The 18113-nt window shown below is 42.9% G+C and overlaps 1 protein-coding gene across 4 annotated transcripts; it reads right to left on the minus strand.

Annotated features, from left to right (window-relative positions):
* Positions 1 to 1262: 1262 nt before the first annotated feature.
* DESI2 (desumoylating isopeptidase 2) lies at positions 1263 to 17160 on the minus strand. Of its 4 annotated transcripts, XR_008237923.1 has the most exons (7): positions 16741 to 17160; positions 16025 to 16129; positions 9592 to 9664; positions 7619 to 7712; positions 6756 to 6897; positions 3471 to 4869; positions 1263 to 2558 (listed from the first exon to the last, which is right to left on the minus strand). XR_008237923.1 is itself a non-coding variant. In XM_052805893.1 (6 exons), the coding sequence occupies exons 1-6, from the start codon at positions 16939 to 16941 to the stop codon at positions 4636 to 4638; spliced, it is 849 nt and encodes a 282-aa protein (XP_052661853.1). In that variant the 5' UTR covers positions 16942 to 17160; the 3' UTR covers positions 1263 to 4635. The 4 variants fall into 4 exon arrangements, 3 of the variants coding, with proteins under 3 accessions (XP_052661853.1, XP_052661854.1, XP_052661855.1); XM_052805893.1 differs by having other exon boundaries at positions 1263 to 4869; XM_052805894.1 differs by having other exon boundaries at positions 1263 to 4869; positions 16025 to 16111; positions 16741 to 17159.
* Positions 17161 to 18113: the final 953 nt, after the last annotated feature.

The following is an 18113-nucleotide window of genomic DNA, read 5'->3' on the forward strand; positions in this document are numbered from 1 at the left end:
AGTGAGTTTATCTGGTGCTCACATTATTAGTTTTAACTGATGAACTCTGTCAAATTTGTCAAGTTTCCTTTCAGTAGGTTACAAGTTCCTCAAACTCTCTTGCAGCTCTGTTAGTGATCAGTCGGACAAGGGAACACACCTGTATCTTGACAGCTTCTCCAACAGGTCATGTCCTAGCCAATCTTCATGGGCAGCGCGCAGGGAGATGCCAGGCTCAGCATGCACAGTGTGGTAAAACACATATACCCTTTCCAGCTGTGGGGCGAGAGGGGAAGGGCAGCACCAGCTTTGACAGCCACAGGACAGCACTCCAATTTTATCAGTGCCCTGAACGTGCAGAGAAGTATCTATCCTGTTAAAACACGTGAGCTCATCTGCGTTTGCTTGCAAAGTCCAGCACCAACACCACTGGGTGCTGGCAGAGCCCATCCTCAAGGGCTGCTGCCAGCTCTGTGCCCGAGCTTGGGGACCTTTGGGGAACTCGCTTTGCCGGCTGGCTCGCCATGCAGCTGCCCCACAGGCAGCGCGGCTGTGAGGAGCAGCCAGCTCTGCTGCCCAGAGCAACCACAGCTTCGAGCAGAGGTGCCACCACCCCGCAGAACTGCGCAGGGCGTCAGGCTGCAACCCAACTGCTCAACTGCCCTCTCTGGGAAATAGCCTGGCAGCTTCTTAATTAAACAGCCAGGGGAGTTTCTCCAGTCCGGGTCAGCACCAGGCTGTGCCACCAGCAGCACTGCTGCTGCAGAAGCGGGTATGCCTTAGCACAAGTAGCAGTGGCTTAGGCTGGCATTGCCACTGGTACTTTACCACAGCCTGGGTACTTCTGCTCTGCTCAAAGGAGTGTGCAAGGCGCAGACGTTACAGACCCCACGCACCTTGTGGCTGCTTAGTCTGGTGCAAATCCAGACTACAGATCTGGGCTTTCAAGCAAATTTGTAGAATATGGCCCACAATATCTGCAACATATCCCAAGCACATCCTAAGTGGTTTATACCCCAATAGCTGTAGTTAGCACACCAAATCTGAAAACATTTTGAATTTAGTCTATTAAAAACTAGTAGCTCTTAATAATGCCTCAGACAAACCAAACTGCAGCTCCAGATGCCCATGTCAGAATATAGCCTAGAGCTTAACTATAGGAAACCCTTGGATAGTTTTACTATCCTTTGAAAGCATCTTTCAAAACCAAAGATCAGGTTGGGTGGCACTGACAAAACAAGCTGTACGTACCAGGGGAATAACACACACAGCCAACTGTCTTTTTTTATAAAAGTATTTTTAATAAACTGATGGATTTAAGTTTCAGATGCTAGACAACTTGTTGCCATGTACAGGTAACAAAAGTCAAAATTCTTTGAATTTTATACAAATACTATGTAGTACAGTAAACTTGAATACAAGTTTACAAAAAATGCATCAGTGAATATTCAGCTTGTAACCAACTTCCAACAGTGAAAATTATCATGTATCAATAGTGATCAGAATTGCATTGCAAATTTTAGAAGTAATGCAACTATGTTTTTACCAAGCCACTCTGAAGTTACTGGTGCACACTGACAGTACATTGGATTTTTTTGGCTTGCTGAACAGAAAATGGCATTTAAATAAAATGACTTTGAGTTAAAGAATATAATACGTATCAAAAGTACTATCTTACAGAAAATTAAACAAGAATGAGAAAGTAAACAGAGCAGAACCCTGAAGTAGTGATATTTTTCTACCCGTTTTGATGGAAAAGACTCCACAGGTGTCCAGCTTTCTCACAGCATTTTGGAGTGTCCTAGTCCTAGCACAGTGTGGTCATCAGTAGACTAAAGTAATCCCTGCTTGGCAGTAATGCTGGTGAAAGGTAACTTGCTCTATTGCTAACAAATCGGAGTAACCACTGGCAGGGTGACTTCTTGGAGGCATCCAGTGGAGGCTGAGTTGACAGCACGCGACTGAAGTTACAGTACCGCTTGCTTTGATACAATACCCAACAGCCTTCAGGGTTCGGGTGTCAGTTTCCTCACAGGATTTACAAATGGATGGTTTTGAAACAAACAAAAAAAATTATGGCGCATAAGACAGTATTTTCACCTGTACAGCTACCAATAAAATGAACATTTTTGTTACAAACTTTCCAGTCTGCTTTATAAAAAATAGTCTTAGTTTTACTTCTAAATAAAAACTGTGCTGTGATCTGTCATGTTCTTGCATTGTACATGCTGTAGTTGTGTGTTAATGAAGGTGTAGAGATTTCTGACCTAACGCTCTGGATGTATCAGAAGCCTAAAAAGCTGATTTTGGTACATAAAAGTTAGGTAGCAATGAAAATTCATTCTATTCATTTTCCCTAAAACCTAGGAAAAGCTACAGTACATTGCTAGATCAGTGGCCTCAACCCTGAGCTGAAATAAAGGACCTGCCTTGGCCAAGAGACTTAGTCACATTACTACCACAGCTGCACAGCAGAGACAAAATAACCTGTCTGCAGCCTGTTGTCTTAGCTGTAAGTAGTGTGAGATTCAGTTCTGTAATGCTTGAGAGTTGACTGGAGACCACCATATTCATTTTCACTACAGGAAAAAAAGAAAGGAGAACTCAAATTCAGAGATTCAAGTGAAAAAAAGCACTCAACAGGGAGAGTCAGTATGTCCAGCTTCTGGAGACCAGAGAATGTAGTTAGTAGTACACTTGTCAGTCTTAAGCGTTTCCCACTTGGTAGAAGAGATTATTAAAACATGTACCAAACTACAGTTAAAAAGACTTCTACTGTTAATCCCACTCTTTCCAGAAAGAGTCTCACTTGATTTTTTTTCCCCCAGAACTGAGTGTGTGTTTCTCTGTACCTACACTGCATCACAGAAGATGAGTGAAAACTTAGACTGTCTGACAAAGGATTCAACCCAACTGCCAGCAGAAAAACTTCCACTTGTTTCTCACATGAGTCAGAGCTGGCGACCATAAGAATTCTTACTACGATACAGCCTACTGCACCCTTCCTGTGGGTTTCAATGGCACTGACTACCCACGGCTAGGAGCACTCATAAAATGAAGCATTCTTGCCTCCTAAGAGGACTTTTTTCTTTTAAACAGCAGAAACTGTAGAGTCAGTATTTCACTTAATAGAAAAACTAAACCCAGCAACAGACTGAAAATAAAGCTTGTAAGAATCATTTATACTTCTAGTAATGCACACTTCTTTGTGAGCTGATCAGTTTACAGATGGTATGGTTTTTGTTAGTTTAAGGCAGCAAGTCTTACAAAATACACAAGCTCACCTCCCTCATGTTTGTGCTACTATATCCTTATGTGCACAATAGAACCTCACTAATTTACACTAATGACTGGAAGAACCATTAATTCTCTTGGTAAGTGAACAAGAATAAGGCATTCCATTATATATTCTGATCACTAATTATAATTTAGCTCTAATTATAATCTACCAGCAAACATACTTCTGTGTTTTAGAAAATAATATCTCTTACCTTCAGATATAATTATGTGTGCAGATTAGTGGGTTCTGCTGTGTAAACAAGCAGGTGCATAAGCAATTTTCAGGTTTTTCTTCATTACATCTGACAAGAAAGTTAATGCCACAGATAGAGACTGTGGGAAAATAAATTAGGATTTCTCTATAATTTGCACAGATATGCACAACTGGGCAGTAATTTATAGCTCAAAGAAAAGGACACTAATGTTTACAAACTCAAATGAAGCAAAATCAGCAGCAGAAAAGCAAGGCCATTCCCCAACCATAAATGGCTTGTATTACACTATTCCAAACTATACGAAATGAAAAAAAGAATACAAGCATTAACTTTTATATACAAGTTTGAAATCAAGTAAAGCAAACAGTGAAAAAATTGTTGATGCTTCTAACAGATGATATTCACATCTCTAAATCCTGGCTGAAGTAGACTGTAAATAGAGACAGAAGATAGGATGCAAACTACATGGCTGAGTTAAAAAAAAAAAAAAAAAAAAAGGTATCAATGTGCATTGTAATGAGAAAGAAATTTCCCTTCATATGTGCAAAAATCCACAGTTTCATTAATGTAGAGGTCATACTGCTAGTAAAAGATCTTAGACAAAACCAGTCTCCCTACATCCTGGAATCTACCTGTTTACATCAGCCACTTTAAGTGCACAGTACCCTGTTCACATATATAGTATTCAGCAGTTTCTGGCATTTCTCAGAAAGTTAACATTCACCTGCCTTAAATCTTGAAAACAGAGGGGAGAGTTCATCTAGGGCATCATACCACTGCTTTTGAGTTATCACAACAGTTAAACCAAATTCAATTTCTCTCTTCTTCCATGGTGGCAGGAGTCCTTACAGGACTTGTAAACAGCAGTACACAATACTGTAAACAAATAATTTAAGTTCTGCTTTATACAAGATGTTAAGTTAACCCAGGTCTACCAAACAGGTGAAAATGAAAAGGGTGGCTTTACACAAAATCCTTCCCTTTCCTCCCAGCAATTCTTTTCACTACATAAATAATCCTGAGCTGAAACAGGGGCTGATGAGAGCCTTTTTTGCATATAAAAACAATGTTCTAGAGTCAGCTCTCATGTTCTGTCAGGAAGTCAATTGCTGGAGAGATTAAACTGAAGTATTTCAAACCATTTGTTACTTTGGAGGAGGACTTATAATTTGGTGTGGCGTCCAGTTCTAGACCCAGATGCTGAGCTTGCCAAGGAAGCTGATGCTGCTGCATCCTCAGCTTCCTCCAGCTCATCGTGTAGCTCCTGGCTAACACTAGACTGGAGGGCTGCAGGAGTCAGCCACTCCTTTGGCAGACAGCTCTGGAGAAACGGTATACAAGAGCTGAAGTAGGCAAGGCGATTCACCCATCGTGGAATCTCTTTTCCACACAGAATCTAGGGGGAGAAGGGAAAAGAAAGGATTAATTTGTCTTCTGGATTCAGCAGTAACAAAACTACAGTACTGTAAATAAAAAGCAAAGACTGCAAGCAGCCTTACGATTTACATATCACAAATGCAAGTCAAGAAGCACTCAAGTTAGCTGCACTAAGACAACTTTCTCCATCAGTAAAAGCAGCATCCCAAGTCACACAAGGAGACTTGTTTTCCACTGTGAGAGTTTGACACATGGTTCTACACTTTTTCTAGAAGTCCTAAAAAGCCTAACCACCTCACTCTTTTTGAACAGCTTCTATAAAAGGCACAGAAATGAGTTAAGGTATGCCTTCTATCCACCACTAAGTCCTCAGAAACAGAAATTGCAGGAGAAATCTCACTATTACAAAAAAGCACCCTGAAATCAAGTGGTCAAAAAGACAGTGTCAATACTACGGTTACGTGTACAGCTGAGGCTATTTACTGTGACGGGCTCTGATGACTTTGCACAAGACATCACCATCTTACAGCACACAGGCCAAGCACACGCTTCGGTTCACTGGAACAAGAGAAGCTATACAATGCAAAGCTGGTTTCAACTCCTCAAAAATATATAAAGCTGCATTAAATACTTGTTTTTACTGTACATCAGTCATTAAATGGTTTCGTTATCACTACTCAAGAAGCGAGCTGTTTTACTCACTACCTCCATATTCACTTCTGATATTACTTACTCCAGTGCAAATATGGAGAAAATCACAGCTAACGGGAGCATTACTCTGCTGTGACTGAGCAGCATTTAACTTGTATTTATATCCCTGTTTTCATAGTCAATTTGAACACTAAATAGGACAAGACATAAAAAAGAAACAACATGACCATGCGGTTGAAGAGTATGGCAAAAACCTGGCCATATAGGCCAGATTTCATGCCAACTGCAGCTTTGTCAGTGTCTCACCCTACTTACTCGTACCAGCACTGAACATGAATCATCATCTCAATAAAATTTTCCAGTACCACCGGAAGATCAAACAGTCTACACAAAACACAGGCTATGCAATAAGTGTGCCATTAACGATTTTGAAAAAAAAGAACAATTAAATTTTATGGAAGTTCACCAGGGAAAAAATAGCCATCCCTTTTTTGAAGTGCTTCAATGTAACATTAGAATAAATTCTCACAAGAACAGATTGCTAACCACCAATAAAATCACAACTGCCATTCCCCTCTTTGTCCTGGGTTACTTGTTCCTGACCCTTCCCTTGTGTTGATACACATGTGAGTGACCAGGCATTCAATCATATTGGCAAACCTATCATGTTAAAATACAGCTGAAGGGAAAAAGCAAAGCCCATTCAACTCCACAGTCAGACACTCTGCATGACCACTCAGGTATCTCCATGACCAGGACGCAGGTGCTAGCAGAGCAGTAACTTGACAAAAGCCTCTCAAGCAGAAGATTAACATTGTCTGTGAAACTTCAATGCCTTTGTTATTCTTTAACAGTAGGTCATAACTTCAAAAATTCTTTTCAGTGTGATGACTCTGTGGGGAAATACTGATAAAAATAACACATGGTTCTATCTTCAGTAGTGATCTCTGAAGCATCTGAAATGATTTTGAAATCCTGTTAATACTTAATTTACTAGGTCTCTTAATTAGGAATGCACCCTTGCTCAAACACAAACTATGTATGACAACAATATTTAGCATTTTTGGCAGCAAAATCTTGTGCTTTGGACATAAGCACAAATAAAACCTGAAAAACGTTTTTGGGTTTACATTTGCCCAAGGTAACAGAGGTAGGAAGTTGGAAGTTAGGCCAAACATTCCAAAGGACAGGAAGGAGATGACGCTCTGTAACCACCTGGGAAGGACCTTTCTATAGGCCTTCAAGTTTGTTTACCTCAGATAAAGCTGAAGAAAAGTGATTGCAGTTTTTGTGCATTAGGTGATAAGCATTTCCTTTGAATTCTTTTCCAAGCTCTTCTACTATTTTTTCTATGTCATCTTCCATAAAGTCAGTACTGCCTAGAACCACAGCCTCTCTAGAAGAGAAACAGAGAAAATAGGCGGTGATCAGGCTTCCAGGATACAGGTGGATTACTGTTCATACATTGCTCAAAAATCACCCTACTGTGGTAAGATCTTTCTGCCCTCCAAGAATAACATAGATTCTTTCTATTCCATTTTACAGCACCACTTTCATCTTTACCATGAGAGATTATTTCCTTGCCGATTGTCCACCTGTAGCTCACAAGTTCTTTGCAACTTAATTCTGACAAACACTGGATGCAATTTTCTGCTGCTCCCCAAAGGAAACTGTTTCTAAGAGACAGCTGAGAACAGGTAAGGGCTTGTAACACAGGGAACAGTCAAGGCAATCACACTGAGAAAGTGGAAAAGAGACATGGGGAAACCTTGAAGAGCAACATTTTTCAGCTTTTTCTTTGAATAAAAATTTCACTATCTTGAAAAAATTACCCCGTTGTATATACTGTACGAATAACAAAAGCTACCCACAAGTCAACAGAATTTGTACACATTTAAGGAATTTAATGGTATGCTAAAAATAATGTTCTTTGCTGTAGACACTTCACTCTCATCACCTCTGTCCATCTTTCATTTCTAAGTAAAGAAAACACACTAATTTCTCCAAAGTCAGAAATCCTGTAGTATCATTCAACACATCTATCCTCAAAAATAAATGCAACAAGTTGTCTTTTTAATATGCCTTCTCAAAAGCAAGAAAATAGGTATCCCTCTTACTTAAATTTAAACGTTTCTCCTAGCTCAGAAGCATTTCCTGGTGAAATTTCAAATATTCCAGAAAAAGGGTATGGATGACCACCATAGGCAAATTCTGAAAGAGAAAGCTCAGATTTAACAAAAACAGCATAAAATGACAGTAAAGAACAGCAGACCTCACTGACTACATCACTTCACAAAGATCTAAAGCCAGAAACCAGACATCTTATTTACATGGGTAACAAATGCAAGGAGCTGGAAATGAATAGTTTTGTTAGTTACTAGTCAGCCTAAGTGAAAACTAACAGGAAATTTCCTGCATCAGTGTACAGGTTTAACTTGAATAACTTTACAGTAAGTATATATTGTTTTCATTGTATAAGTGAGGATTTACAAGTTAAATTGTAAATCCTACCAGTGTTCTTTACACCTGCTTCTCTTTAAAAGTCCACTTACATATTTATAGATTAGGGATTCAAAGTACTGCATCCTCAAAGGTCTGATGGTGCTTCTGTTCAGTGTGCGCGACAGCTCTAAGTGTGGCTGCAAGTAGTGGCCCAATAGTTTTTTTTAATTTCTTGATTTGTAAGAGTTCAACTGTCCCGAGTTCTTTACTATAACAAGAAAGCAAACCAGTGCATGTGTCTGAAGCCTGCACATAGCATCTGCTGGCATAAGCACTTACAGTACGTGAAAATACAATGGTGTGCTTTAGCTTCCTTCTGTGTCTGTAAGATAACACAACATGCCACACCCAGAGTGCAATAAAAAGCTTTTAAGCATGACTTCACGCTTCCTTTCCTCAAAACTCGTAACACATCATCCAAGTCCAGCATTCAGTTTTGTGGATAATCTTTTTTACAACAGGTTAATAAATAAAGTTTGATGTACTTTGAAAAATGCAAGTCATTGTTCTAGCAGGGGTATGACCTGCTATATGAGAAAGCTGTTATAATCTGAACAGGAAGGGAGACACATGTATTTGGCCCAGCTCAAGAACTGGGTTTCAGGCACAGCACTAGTAAGAGTCAGGTCTTTCTGGTTTGGATTAAGAGAAATCCAAAAATGTTTTAACAATACGCATTGTATTTTGTCAATTTGTTGCTTTGATAACACCTGCAAACCCAGCTACAATGTGACCATTATAGTAAGCTGAAACATCTATAGTTTAAGATAACTTTGCGCAATGTGGTGTTTGGATCGCATGCCACACCTTTTGCTGCTTCCCCTCACCTCCAAATACCTTCCAAAAAGAGAACTGAAGTAGATTTTTCTTCTTTAAATGGACTACTTTGAGCAACACCATCACCTCAGAGCGTCATTATACTGCTAGGCAGGAACACCTCAGACCTGAGCCTGTGCTACAGCATGCTCAGAAACACCTTCTGGCAGCAAAGGGGATTCAAAGTGGCCTGAACAGATCAGGAAGCTGTTTCCCCAAAGTACAACCTATTTAGCAAAATCAGAATGTATTGCTGTATTTATCACAAGAGTATGATTTGTAAACAGTATGCATGAGATGCATTTTGAAGAAACTGTCTCTTTAAAACAAACCAACCTACCAATAAGGAACAGACAATTTTTCCTGAGCATCACACACTTTTAGGAGCCTATGTGCAACAGGTTTTGTTTCTGTAGTTAAAAATTAACTCCTTGCACTAAGTGCTGGCAGAATACAACATGATTCAACCGTGCTTAGATGAAGCACACATTTGTTTTAACAACAGGTATTTCAAAACCTAAAATAAAGATTTCTATGTCTAGGTAAATAAATTGCACACTTTTTCATAGTTGCATAGCTTTATACAAGAATGCAAGATAACTACTGGATTATTCATATCCAAGGTTTTTTCCAGAGGCAGAAGAGATGAGAACTTTAAGAGAACACTGATGAACAGGTTTCAGGAGCCAGACTTCCCTCACTACCTGAAAAATGTTTTTTAAATAACAGCATTACTGGAACAAAGAGTAAGTTATGTTTTTCTTGTACGTACCTCGGCCATACACCTCTATACCTGAATGGAACACTCCAATTCCAAGGGAAGAAGTATATTCATTCATCCAATACTAAAAGGAAATAAGAAAACAAAAAAATACTCTATTTAGTTTCCAATACAGATTTGTCTTCTGACAGCAGACTGACATGTATTTGTCCCCCACATCAAAAGCATAAAACCCTACCACAAAGTGAAACTGCACAACCCATTTTACAGGAACAGAACATGCCATTGAAATTCCCCAACTGTATACAGTGAATTAATTCCATTACGTTCTACTCCAGTGTTTTAGCACTGTCAATATCTGTCAACCAAGGAGACCATACCTGGGAGAAATCCAGATCTACTTTCAATTTGTCAACAAGTTACAGGTTGTAAAGTTTTCCATTAAGTGGAATACATTCTAGAATCAACTGCAATAACTTTGCAGGAGCACTTTTTTTTTTTTTTTTAAAATAACATCAGAACATAGGACTGTAATATACACACACCAGCTGTCATTTACAGTAATGACCACACTTTTACTTATGACCAGATGAGCACAAGACACACTCAGAGGTATGTAAGATGGACTGAAATTACCTAGTATGTTTTGTCTTTGAGTACTCAATTAGTGGTCACCATACAAGAGACTAAGCTCTCTCCAGGCTCCTGATGTTTGTGTCTCCATACCTCAGGTGTAAATCTTTTGCATAAGTCTAACACTTGTTTCCAATATATCACTTCTATTGTAGCCAGCAGATAATAGCTGCATTGCAAAAGGAAAGCAGGAAATTATAATCTAAAAAAAGAAAAAAAAAAAGGAAAGAAAAAACCCCACTTCCCTTAGTGCTTTCTCTTTTCTTTTTCAAAAGCAGCAGCAGCAGCGAGTACCTATCAGGAGCTAACTATTACCCTCAAGACCTTAAAGATGCACAGAGTTCTAGAAAGGGAAAACCTCAAAATTACGATCTTTCCTTGGCTACATCATCACCCTCAAAATATCAGCCTCCAAGCAGTAAAAATTTTCCAAGTGACACATAGTTTAAAAAGGAACCTCAAACAAAGGCAAAAAAAAAAAAAAAAAGCTTCAGTTGTTTCAAAACTGAAATTGGCTAGCCAGAAAAACCTCTCAAAAATACAAGGAAAACATTATTTTGTCAATTACACCAGTAGTGGGATACTTCCTCCCAGGTCATCTGATCCTAAAGGGCACTACTGCAAGCTTCTACAAAGCAGACTTCAAAAAGTCAGCTGGCAGGCAGGATACAAACTGAGGTAGTACCTCCAGAAAATTAATATTTGTTTAGCAAACAGGAAGAAAAAGAAGCTGTCTTCTTCACACAACCTGTTGACATAAGTGCTTTCTGATGTGAAGTCACTATTAAAACAGAACAACTGATGACAAAAATGCAGAGGGTTACAGGTGTCACAGTTCGTTAAGATGTGCTAGCTGGAGTTAGTGCATAATTTACAGGGCCCTTCCAAACATTATCGCATATAACATGCGCTTCTGAAAGCTAGTTTTCTCCCAATAAAAATGATACACTAGACTTTGGACTGAGAAGCTATTCATGAAAATCAAGACAAGTTAAATGGCAAAAAGATCAAGTCACGTCAAAAGTTAGAGACTTTCAGGTGTAAGATATGGATGTATTTGGCTTTTACAGTCATCCTTATTCCAAGTATCGTCAAATCTAAAATAAATGGTCCCCAAATTAAGTTACCAGCAGTTGCCAAACATCAGCACATGATTTTTCCAGCCTAAAATTCACAATTGTGCTAGCAGGCACAGGACACAAATGACTATCTGGATAACAAGATGCTGAGGATTTGATGTTCTGTTCTATAGACAAGCCAGCTGTGGGAAATTTTGTCAACATGAATTAACAGAAGACAGATTTTACTCCTTATATTTATTTAAAGTTAAGGCTCATTGAGATCTGTAGATAAATTTTGCTTAAGACTAAGCTTTACCCTTTGATTTAATTTCTGGCTTTGTCGATGCACTGCTATGTTAGCTAGAGGGGTATGGATGACTATATTAATCACCTTAGTCTATTTAAAGGCCTTAACAGTTCTTTCCTTCCTCCCCCCAGAAAAGAGCAGAGAGCTAGTTCGTATGACCAAGCTACATCCAGAAATATACTGCGTTAGATTTACTCTGCATAGAAGGACATAAAACAGGGAGAAAACAAGACGACGGGAAGGAAGAAGAATGATGTTAAGACTACCCAATAACTTAATGGGTTTGTGAGCATAAAAAAAATGGATGCTGTTCATTGAAGTGAAATCAAAGCTCCCAGGAAAATGGAAGAGCTACTTCAACATAAAACTGTTTCAGTTCTGAAGCCAGTCCTATCCCACACTTTACCAGCTGACCATTTAAAAATAGTTTTAGGTTTATATTTATAGGCAAAACCGTAGGCACATTCAACACACAGTTTTGTCAGCACAGGAAGAAAGTATGTTTGCCTAATGAGAAGGTGTATCCAAACGAACCTAATCTAGAACAGAGCTAGACAGGGTCCCTGGCGCTCTAGTCTTTCCTCTCCCGGACACCCATTCGGCCAGAAAACTCTGGGTCCGGCCTCTGACTTCCAAGTAACCTACACATCACATAACGCATCAGATCTGCTAATGCCAAGCAAGGTTATCACTGCTCTCTGAAAATGGAACAAAAGTTACACAAGATGTCCCATAAGCAGTAAAAGTAATAAAGCCTAGTTTGTTACTAAGCAGAAAAAGAGAAAAAAATTATTCACAGTCCTCCCCTCCCACAACCCCGTGAAACCTAATGCAAGGTATAGGGAGAGGACAGAAAAGCAGGTCACCAACCCTCCTCATCGATCTATACAGAAGCAGACAAATGCGATGGAAAGCTGCTCCAACAAGGTGTTCAGCAGGTCCAGTGCTATTCAAGTATGCACTCCTCCTTACTGGTGCCACCTAAATACACGGGGCTCACTAGACTACAAAAACTAAGCACTGGTGGCAAATTAAACAAATGTTAGCAGCTTTGGAAGAAGTGCCTAAAGCAAGCTGGCACTTCACTTAATATTTCCAGTAAGAACAGAGTAGGTTAATTGAAGATAAAAGAATTTCAATAAGGCAAAATTACTTTCCCCCTAGGAACAGTAATTATATCTAATTATTACTTAATCTGGATCAGCTCTTGGAAGGTTGGTCACATTTTCTCATTGAACAAAATGCCTTATCTCACCAAAGAAAGAAATGCAGGACAAATGCAACTTAAAGTATGCTGAATTTGGCTACAGCTGAAAAGATTATAAATGACTTACAAATACTGTAAATTAAATGACATCTATGTAGCTCGCTGGTTCAGTAACATGCTGTCAGTTCTGGAATCCCAAACTAATCCCAAAAGCTACATCCTTGCTTCCATTACACAAACTAGATTCCCTCCATTTAGTCTTGATATGAATTTTGTCATAGTAGAATGTATAGAAGAAGCACAAATCCATATCCTCAGTATTTTGCATTAAGTCGGTCTTGTAAAACAGGAATTCATATTTAATGCAACTATCAGAGTAGAAATATTAGACAAGTATTTTTCTATGTGCACAATAAAGTCATGTCACTGAAATGAAAGAAAAACACTAATCCCAGTGCTTCAAAAATACCTTCTTCGTTACTTTCCTCAGAGCTTTCATTTATGTTCATACCTTAGATTGTTATAGCCTTATTTGACAAGGGAAAAAACAGGATGCTACTTTGGGCACAAAATAAAGCTAGACTCCTAAAAATAGCAGTTAGTTAAAATGAAACTATAAAGTGCTGCAGTTCTCAAAACACAATATATCAAAGTCTTCACCCTACCCTTTTAATGATCATAGAAGATTTTCAAAGGCATGAACTGCAGCACATAAACATGCCTTTAGGCTTCTCTCCCTCCTAAAGTTACCAGTACTTCAAAGTCCACTTTCTTGTACAACACACGCACCCCTCCTTGCCCTTTGGTTTTATTGAAGATTTTAGCTTTTTCAGGAGTTAAGGACAATGGAAGGGTATATGCTCCAAAACCAACCGACTCAGTCCTGTAAGGAATTTCAACAGTAGCAAGGTGACCTAGTATTCCCCTGCATACCTAAGCGGCCGTCTGGGAAATGAAGCTACAGTTAGTACTCAGGTTAAAATACAGCTGTTCATATGACTGTTGCAATTATAGTAGTGTTGATTCTGTCAACCAGGTGACTAACAGTGGCCTTGTGTTCCAAAAGAGAAACAACAAACCCCAGTCCCAAACCTAAACCACAAAAAACCCCAAAGCCACCTCCAAGTGACACAAAATGTCAGAAGCAAACAGTAAACCTGCTAGTGCCTCAAAACACAGTTGGTGGGATTTGATGAATAAACAGAACTTCAAAATAGCTATTATGAGACTGTTCCCTTCTCTCCCCCACTTAGTGCCCTCAAACAACGCAGCATCCTTGATTTCCGCAGGCTGTCTACATGCAGTAATGTAACTGCTATGCAACATGAAAGTGAGGCTTTAGTTTAAGCTCCTGCTTCAAACAAGTTTAAAATGGACTGAGACATTATTTAGCGAAAGAGTTCGAGACACTGTCAGCGTACATCCTGCCTTTCAGACACTGTTAGAACCTCAGTTTTTCTTTGCAGTTTAAAATAAGTCTGTTTCTCTAATGGTCAAGTAATTAGACATCGTTATAAAGCAAACACAGCTGAAGCAGGATGTAGAAATATTCTGCTTAGTGGTCTCAGCTTACAGTATGTATAATTTCTGGTGATGTACAGCTTCAACAAATACCACAACTGCAGACCAATGCACAAAAAGCCACCCCTACATGTGATCAAACATCTGCAAATAAATGTGCTTGCTTGCTTCATTTGAAGATTAAGTTCCTTCCACAGATGGCGGCTTTAGAGACTATGCTACTTCTTGACGTAGGCAGAGCTCCACTAATGACAACAGGACAACTATCAGTCCCCAACATGTCCTAAGGAAAAGTATGACATTAGTTTTTATGAGCACAACCTTCCTGTTGCTTTTTTTTCCCCTCCCCTCCTGTCAACTGTCAGCCTTCCTAGGATGGCTGGAATAAAACTGATCACAGCAATTCAACTCTGGAGGAAAAAGAAAAGAGGATATGGGTTGCAGCAAAGAAATCTAAAGAGTAAGAGATGGAAGGAGAACCATGTGAATCAAAGAGTAGACTATCACAAGAGAAAAAGAAAAGGCATGCTGAAGTCACACCCCACCAATGCTATCGTCATAGTGAGAACGGAGTTTCTCACAGAGGCCATGGCATTACTTTCCAAGCAGGCACTTACACAGGAGACAGTCCGTTCTGCTAAGTTTTCACAGCCTGCCTGTGAACTGGGCCCAGGTGACACTTTGCACAGCTAAGCAAGTCTTCGTAAGAACGCTGGGTCTTCCACCTTAGTGAGTCAGAAGCGTGTCAAGCCTTGACTTCAAAGATACTACCTTATGTAAGAGTCCTGAAACTGAAGTCCTACTTCTTCCTCTGTACAAATATTTATAGTTAATAAACATAAAACCTTCTCTTTTCATGCCAAAAGAGCTTCTCCAATGTATATTTTTGAACCGTAGTCCAAAGAAGTCATATATATGCATGTGACAGAGCATCCTTCCCTCCTTAAGTCTAGTAAAAATAACACACGCTGACTTTTTGTCATATCAGCATCACGTATGAGCTCAACCAGGTGAGCAAAGACCCCCTTTTTTTTTTCCCCTCTCTCAGAAAAATTAGTGACTAGGCTGCTCCTGTGTGCAGTCTCCCCTCCTTTTCTACAATGATGGAAAAACAAAGTAGAAGTAACAGGTTATATTCACCGGAGACAGAACTCGGACACAGAAGGGGGGGGGGGGGGAGAGGAATAAAATCCTTTGACAGGGACATTGATTTCTATGTTAAGTATTAGGGTGAAAGAAAATAATGACAAGAATCAGGCTAGTTCATATAATCACATATATAATTTTAATTTCAAGCCAGATAGCTCCCTATTGATTGCTATTAAACATTCTAGCGTTTGAGCCTGAGTATTCCCAAGCAAACAAGCTGCATTTTCTCTCTGCCAGCAGTCACTGACTCTACACTACACACCTTCAGCCTTTTAAAACACCAAAAGTTCACTTTAAAATGGTGGTGGTGGTACGAAAGCCTATCCAAAATAAGCTAAGTAACACAAACACAGTTACCTGAAGCTAGCTGTCAATCTTACCGTCCCTCTATCAGTACACTCAAAACGTGGTCAGAGAACTAGTGCTACTTGTTCCGATTTCCAGCGATTGAAATGCATTAACGGATAATATTTTCTTAATATTACTTATCCGCACCTCCTGTTCTACGCAGGTACTTACACCTCATTTGTTACCATGGCATTTGAGCGGCTTCCAGCTGAACATAAGACAATACAACAGTTGCTGTAGGTGTCACAGAAAGATTACCCAGAAGGGAGGGAAGGTGAGCTCATAGGACTGCAAACCAAGCTGGAGCAATTCCTTTATTCCTACCAAGTTGCAGCCGTACCAAAACTGTTCAAAAATTCCGGGCTAGAAAAAAAAAAACCCGTTACCGACACAGCGCTAAAAAACTCTTATCCCTGCAGAGGCAGTGGTTATCCCCAGCTACCATCCTGCTGGAAAATCGGCCACTCTCACCGTTTTCAGGAGCAGGAAAGGCAGCCCCCCCCGAGCCCGGGGGGCAGTAACCGAGGAAGAACATTCATTCACGTTTGGCTGCTCGTTCGCGGCAGGGAAGAGTTTCCCCCGAGAGAGGGAGCGGATCCACCCGTCACTGACAGACCCGGTCCGGCACCGCACCGAACTTCTGCTGCAGGTCACAGACGATCTGCAGGCACTGACAGACCGCCCTCCCACTCCCCCCCGCCGCCGCGGGTTCGTTATTTCTCCTGCTCCCCCGCCCCCCTCCCGGGCGGCAGCCCACGGAGCCACCTCGCAAGGGGACAGGCAGGGGAAGGGCACCAAAAGTTTTCCCGCTGACCCCGGCCCCCCCCCGCAGGCGCCCGCGCCCCTCCCGGGAGGGGGGGGCCGGGACGCCGCCCGCGCCCGCCGCCACAGAGCGCGGGGCCGCGCCGCCTCCCACGGCCCCGGGCCGGGCCTGTCCGCCGCGGCGGGCCCCTGGCGCCGGGCCCGGCGCTCACCATGTCGTAGACGTTGAGGATCACCAGCTGGTTCGCCATCGCCGGCGGCCCGCGGGCGCCCCCCGCCCGCTCGGTCGCTCCCGCTGCGGCGGCGGCGGCGGCGCTGCTCAGGCCGGCGGCGGGGCGGTGGGGACCCCCGGGGGCCGCTTCCTCCTCGTCCTGCCTGTTGCTGCGGGGCGGGGGGGGGGCGGCGGGCACCATGGAGCCGCCGCCGCGGAGGGACGGGGCCTCGCCCCCGGGAGACGCGCTCGGCCGGCGGCCGGCGGCGGGGGCGGGGGGGAGCGGGCGCGGGCCCCACCCCGGTAGCGATGGCGGTGCCGGTGGCGGCGGGAGGGGAGAGGCGGGAAGGGAGGGAGGAGGCGAGGCGCGGGCGGGGGAGAGGCGCGGGCAACGGATCGCGCCCTAGCTTGGCGCTGGCGCCGGCGCCGCCGCCGGGCCCGCGGGACGGGTTGGCAGCCCCGCCAATGGGCGCAAAATGGAGCCGCTGGGGCCCGCCCCCATCGTCCGCGAGGCGCGGGCCGGCGCGGACTACGGCTCCCGGCGCGCAGCGCGGCTCCCGGCCTGCCCGGCGCCGCTCCGTCCGCCGGCTGCGCGCGGCCCCTGGGCGGCGGGGGGGGGGGGGACGGACACGCACTTCTCCCCGGGCCGGGGCGGGGGCGAGGCGGCCGTGCGCTGGGCCGAGCCTTTTCCCGTCTCCGTCCCGGGGAGGCGTCTGGGGTGGGTGAGCTGGCCGGAGAGTGCCGGCGGGGGCTGCCGCGCCCGCCGCTGAGGCCCCTCGGGTCGGGCGGGCCTTGGGCCCGGGCCGGAGCAGACGCCGCCGCGCTTTCCCGGCTGCAGGGCTCCGGCAGGCCGCCCCGTTGTCTGCCGAGCGTGACACACGCGTGCGTTACGGCGCTTCGTTTCCAGGGGCAGGGAAGTCTGTGCCGGGGCCGTGCGGGGAGTGTCCCGCGGCACCGCCATTTTATGCGTCTCTTCCACGGGAGCAGAGTGGGAATTGGAGCAGGCGTTACCAGAGCGTTTGAGCCTTTTGGGCCTGCAGATCCCCCACGTGCGGGTACTGGTGAACGCATGGCCACTTCTAAGGCTGCAAACACTTTCGATGTGTGGTGGTGTAACCTTGGCGTATAACCTCACAAGGTAACCTTATGTATAACCACCTAAAGTAACCTTGTGTATAACCTTGCCAAGCAATAGCAAAACAAAAGTCCAGCTGCTAAAACCATCAACAAGAGAAAAGATGCACTCTCTCTCCCAGCAGCTAACCCGAGGTGCAGATTCAATTTTACAGAGGCAACTGCTGCCCTTTTGCAGCAGGTTAAAAAAAGGTGCAGTTCACAACAGGCTGTGGATGGGCCCTTGCGACGAAGGTGCTG

This window comes from Harpia harpyja, chromosome 13 (genome assembly GCF_026419915.1).
Source record: "Harpia harpyja isolate bHarHar1 chromosome 13, bHarHar1 primary haplotype, whole genome shotgun sequence".
NCBI lineage: Eukaryota > Metazoa > Chordata > Aves > Accipitriformes > Accipitridae > Harpia > Harpia harpyja.

Excerpts from the sequence above, each read along its gene's own strand:
- DESI2 (XM_052805893.1), bottom strand. The coding sequence starts at position 16,941 with ATGGTGCCCGCCGCCCCCCCCCCGCCCCGCAGCAACAGGCAGGACGAG. Across the intron at positions 16,130-16,740 it reads TCCTCAACGTCTACGACATG|CCCGGAATTTTTGAACAGTT; the intron begins GTGAGCGCCGGG and ends TTTTTTTTCTAG. Across the intron at positions 6,898-7,618 it reads GGAGAAACGTTTAAATTTAA|AGAGGCTGTGGTTCTAGGCA; the intron begins GTAAGAGGGATA and ends TTTCTCTTCTAG.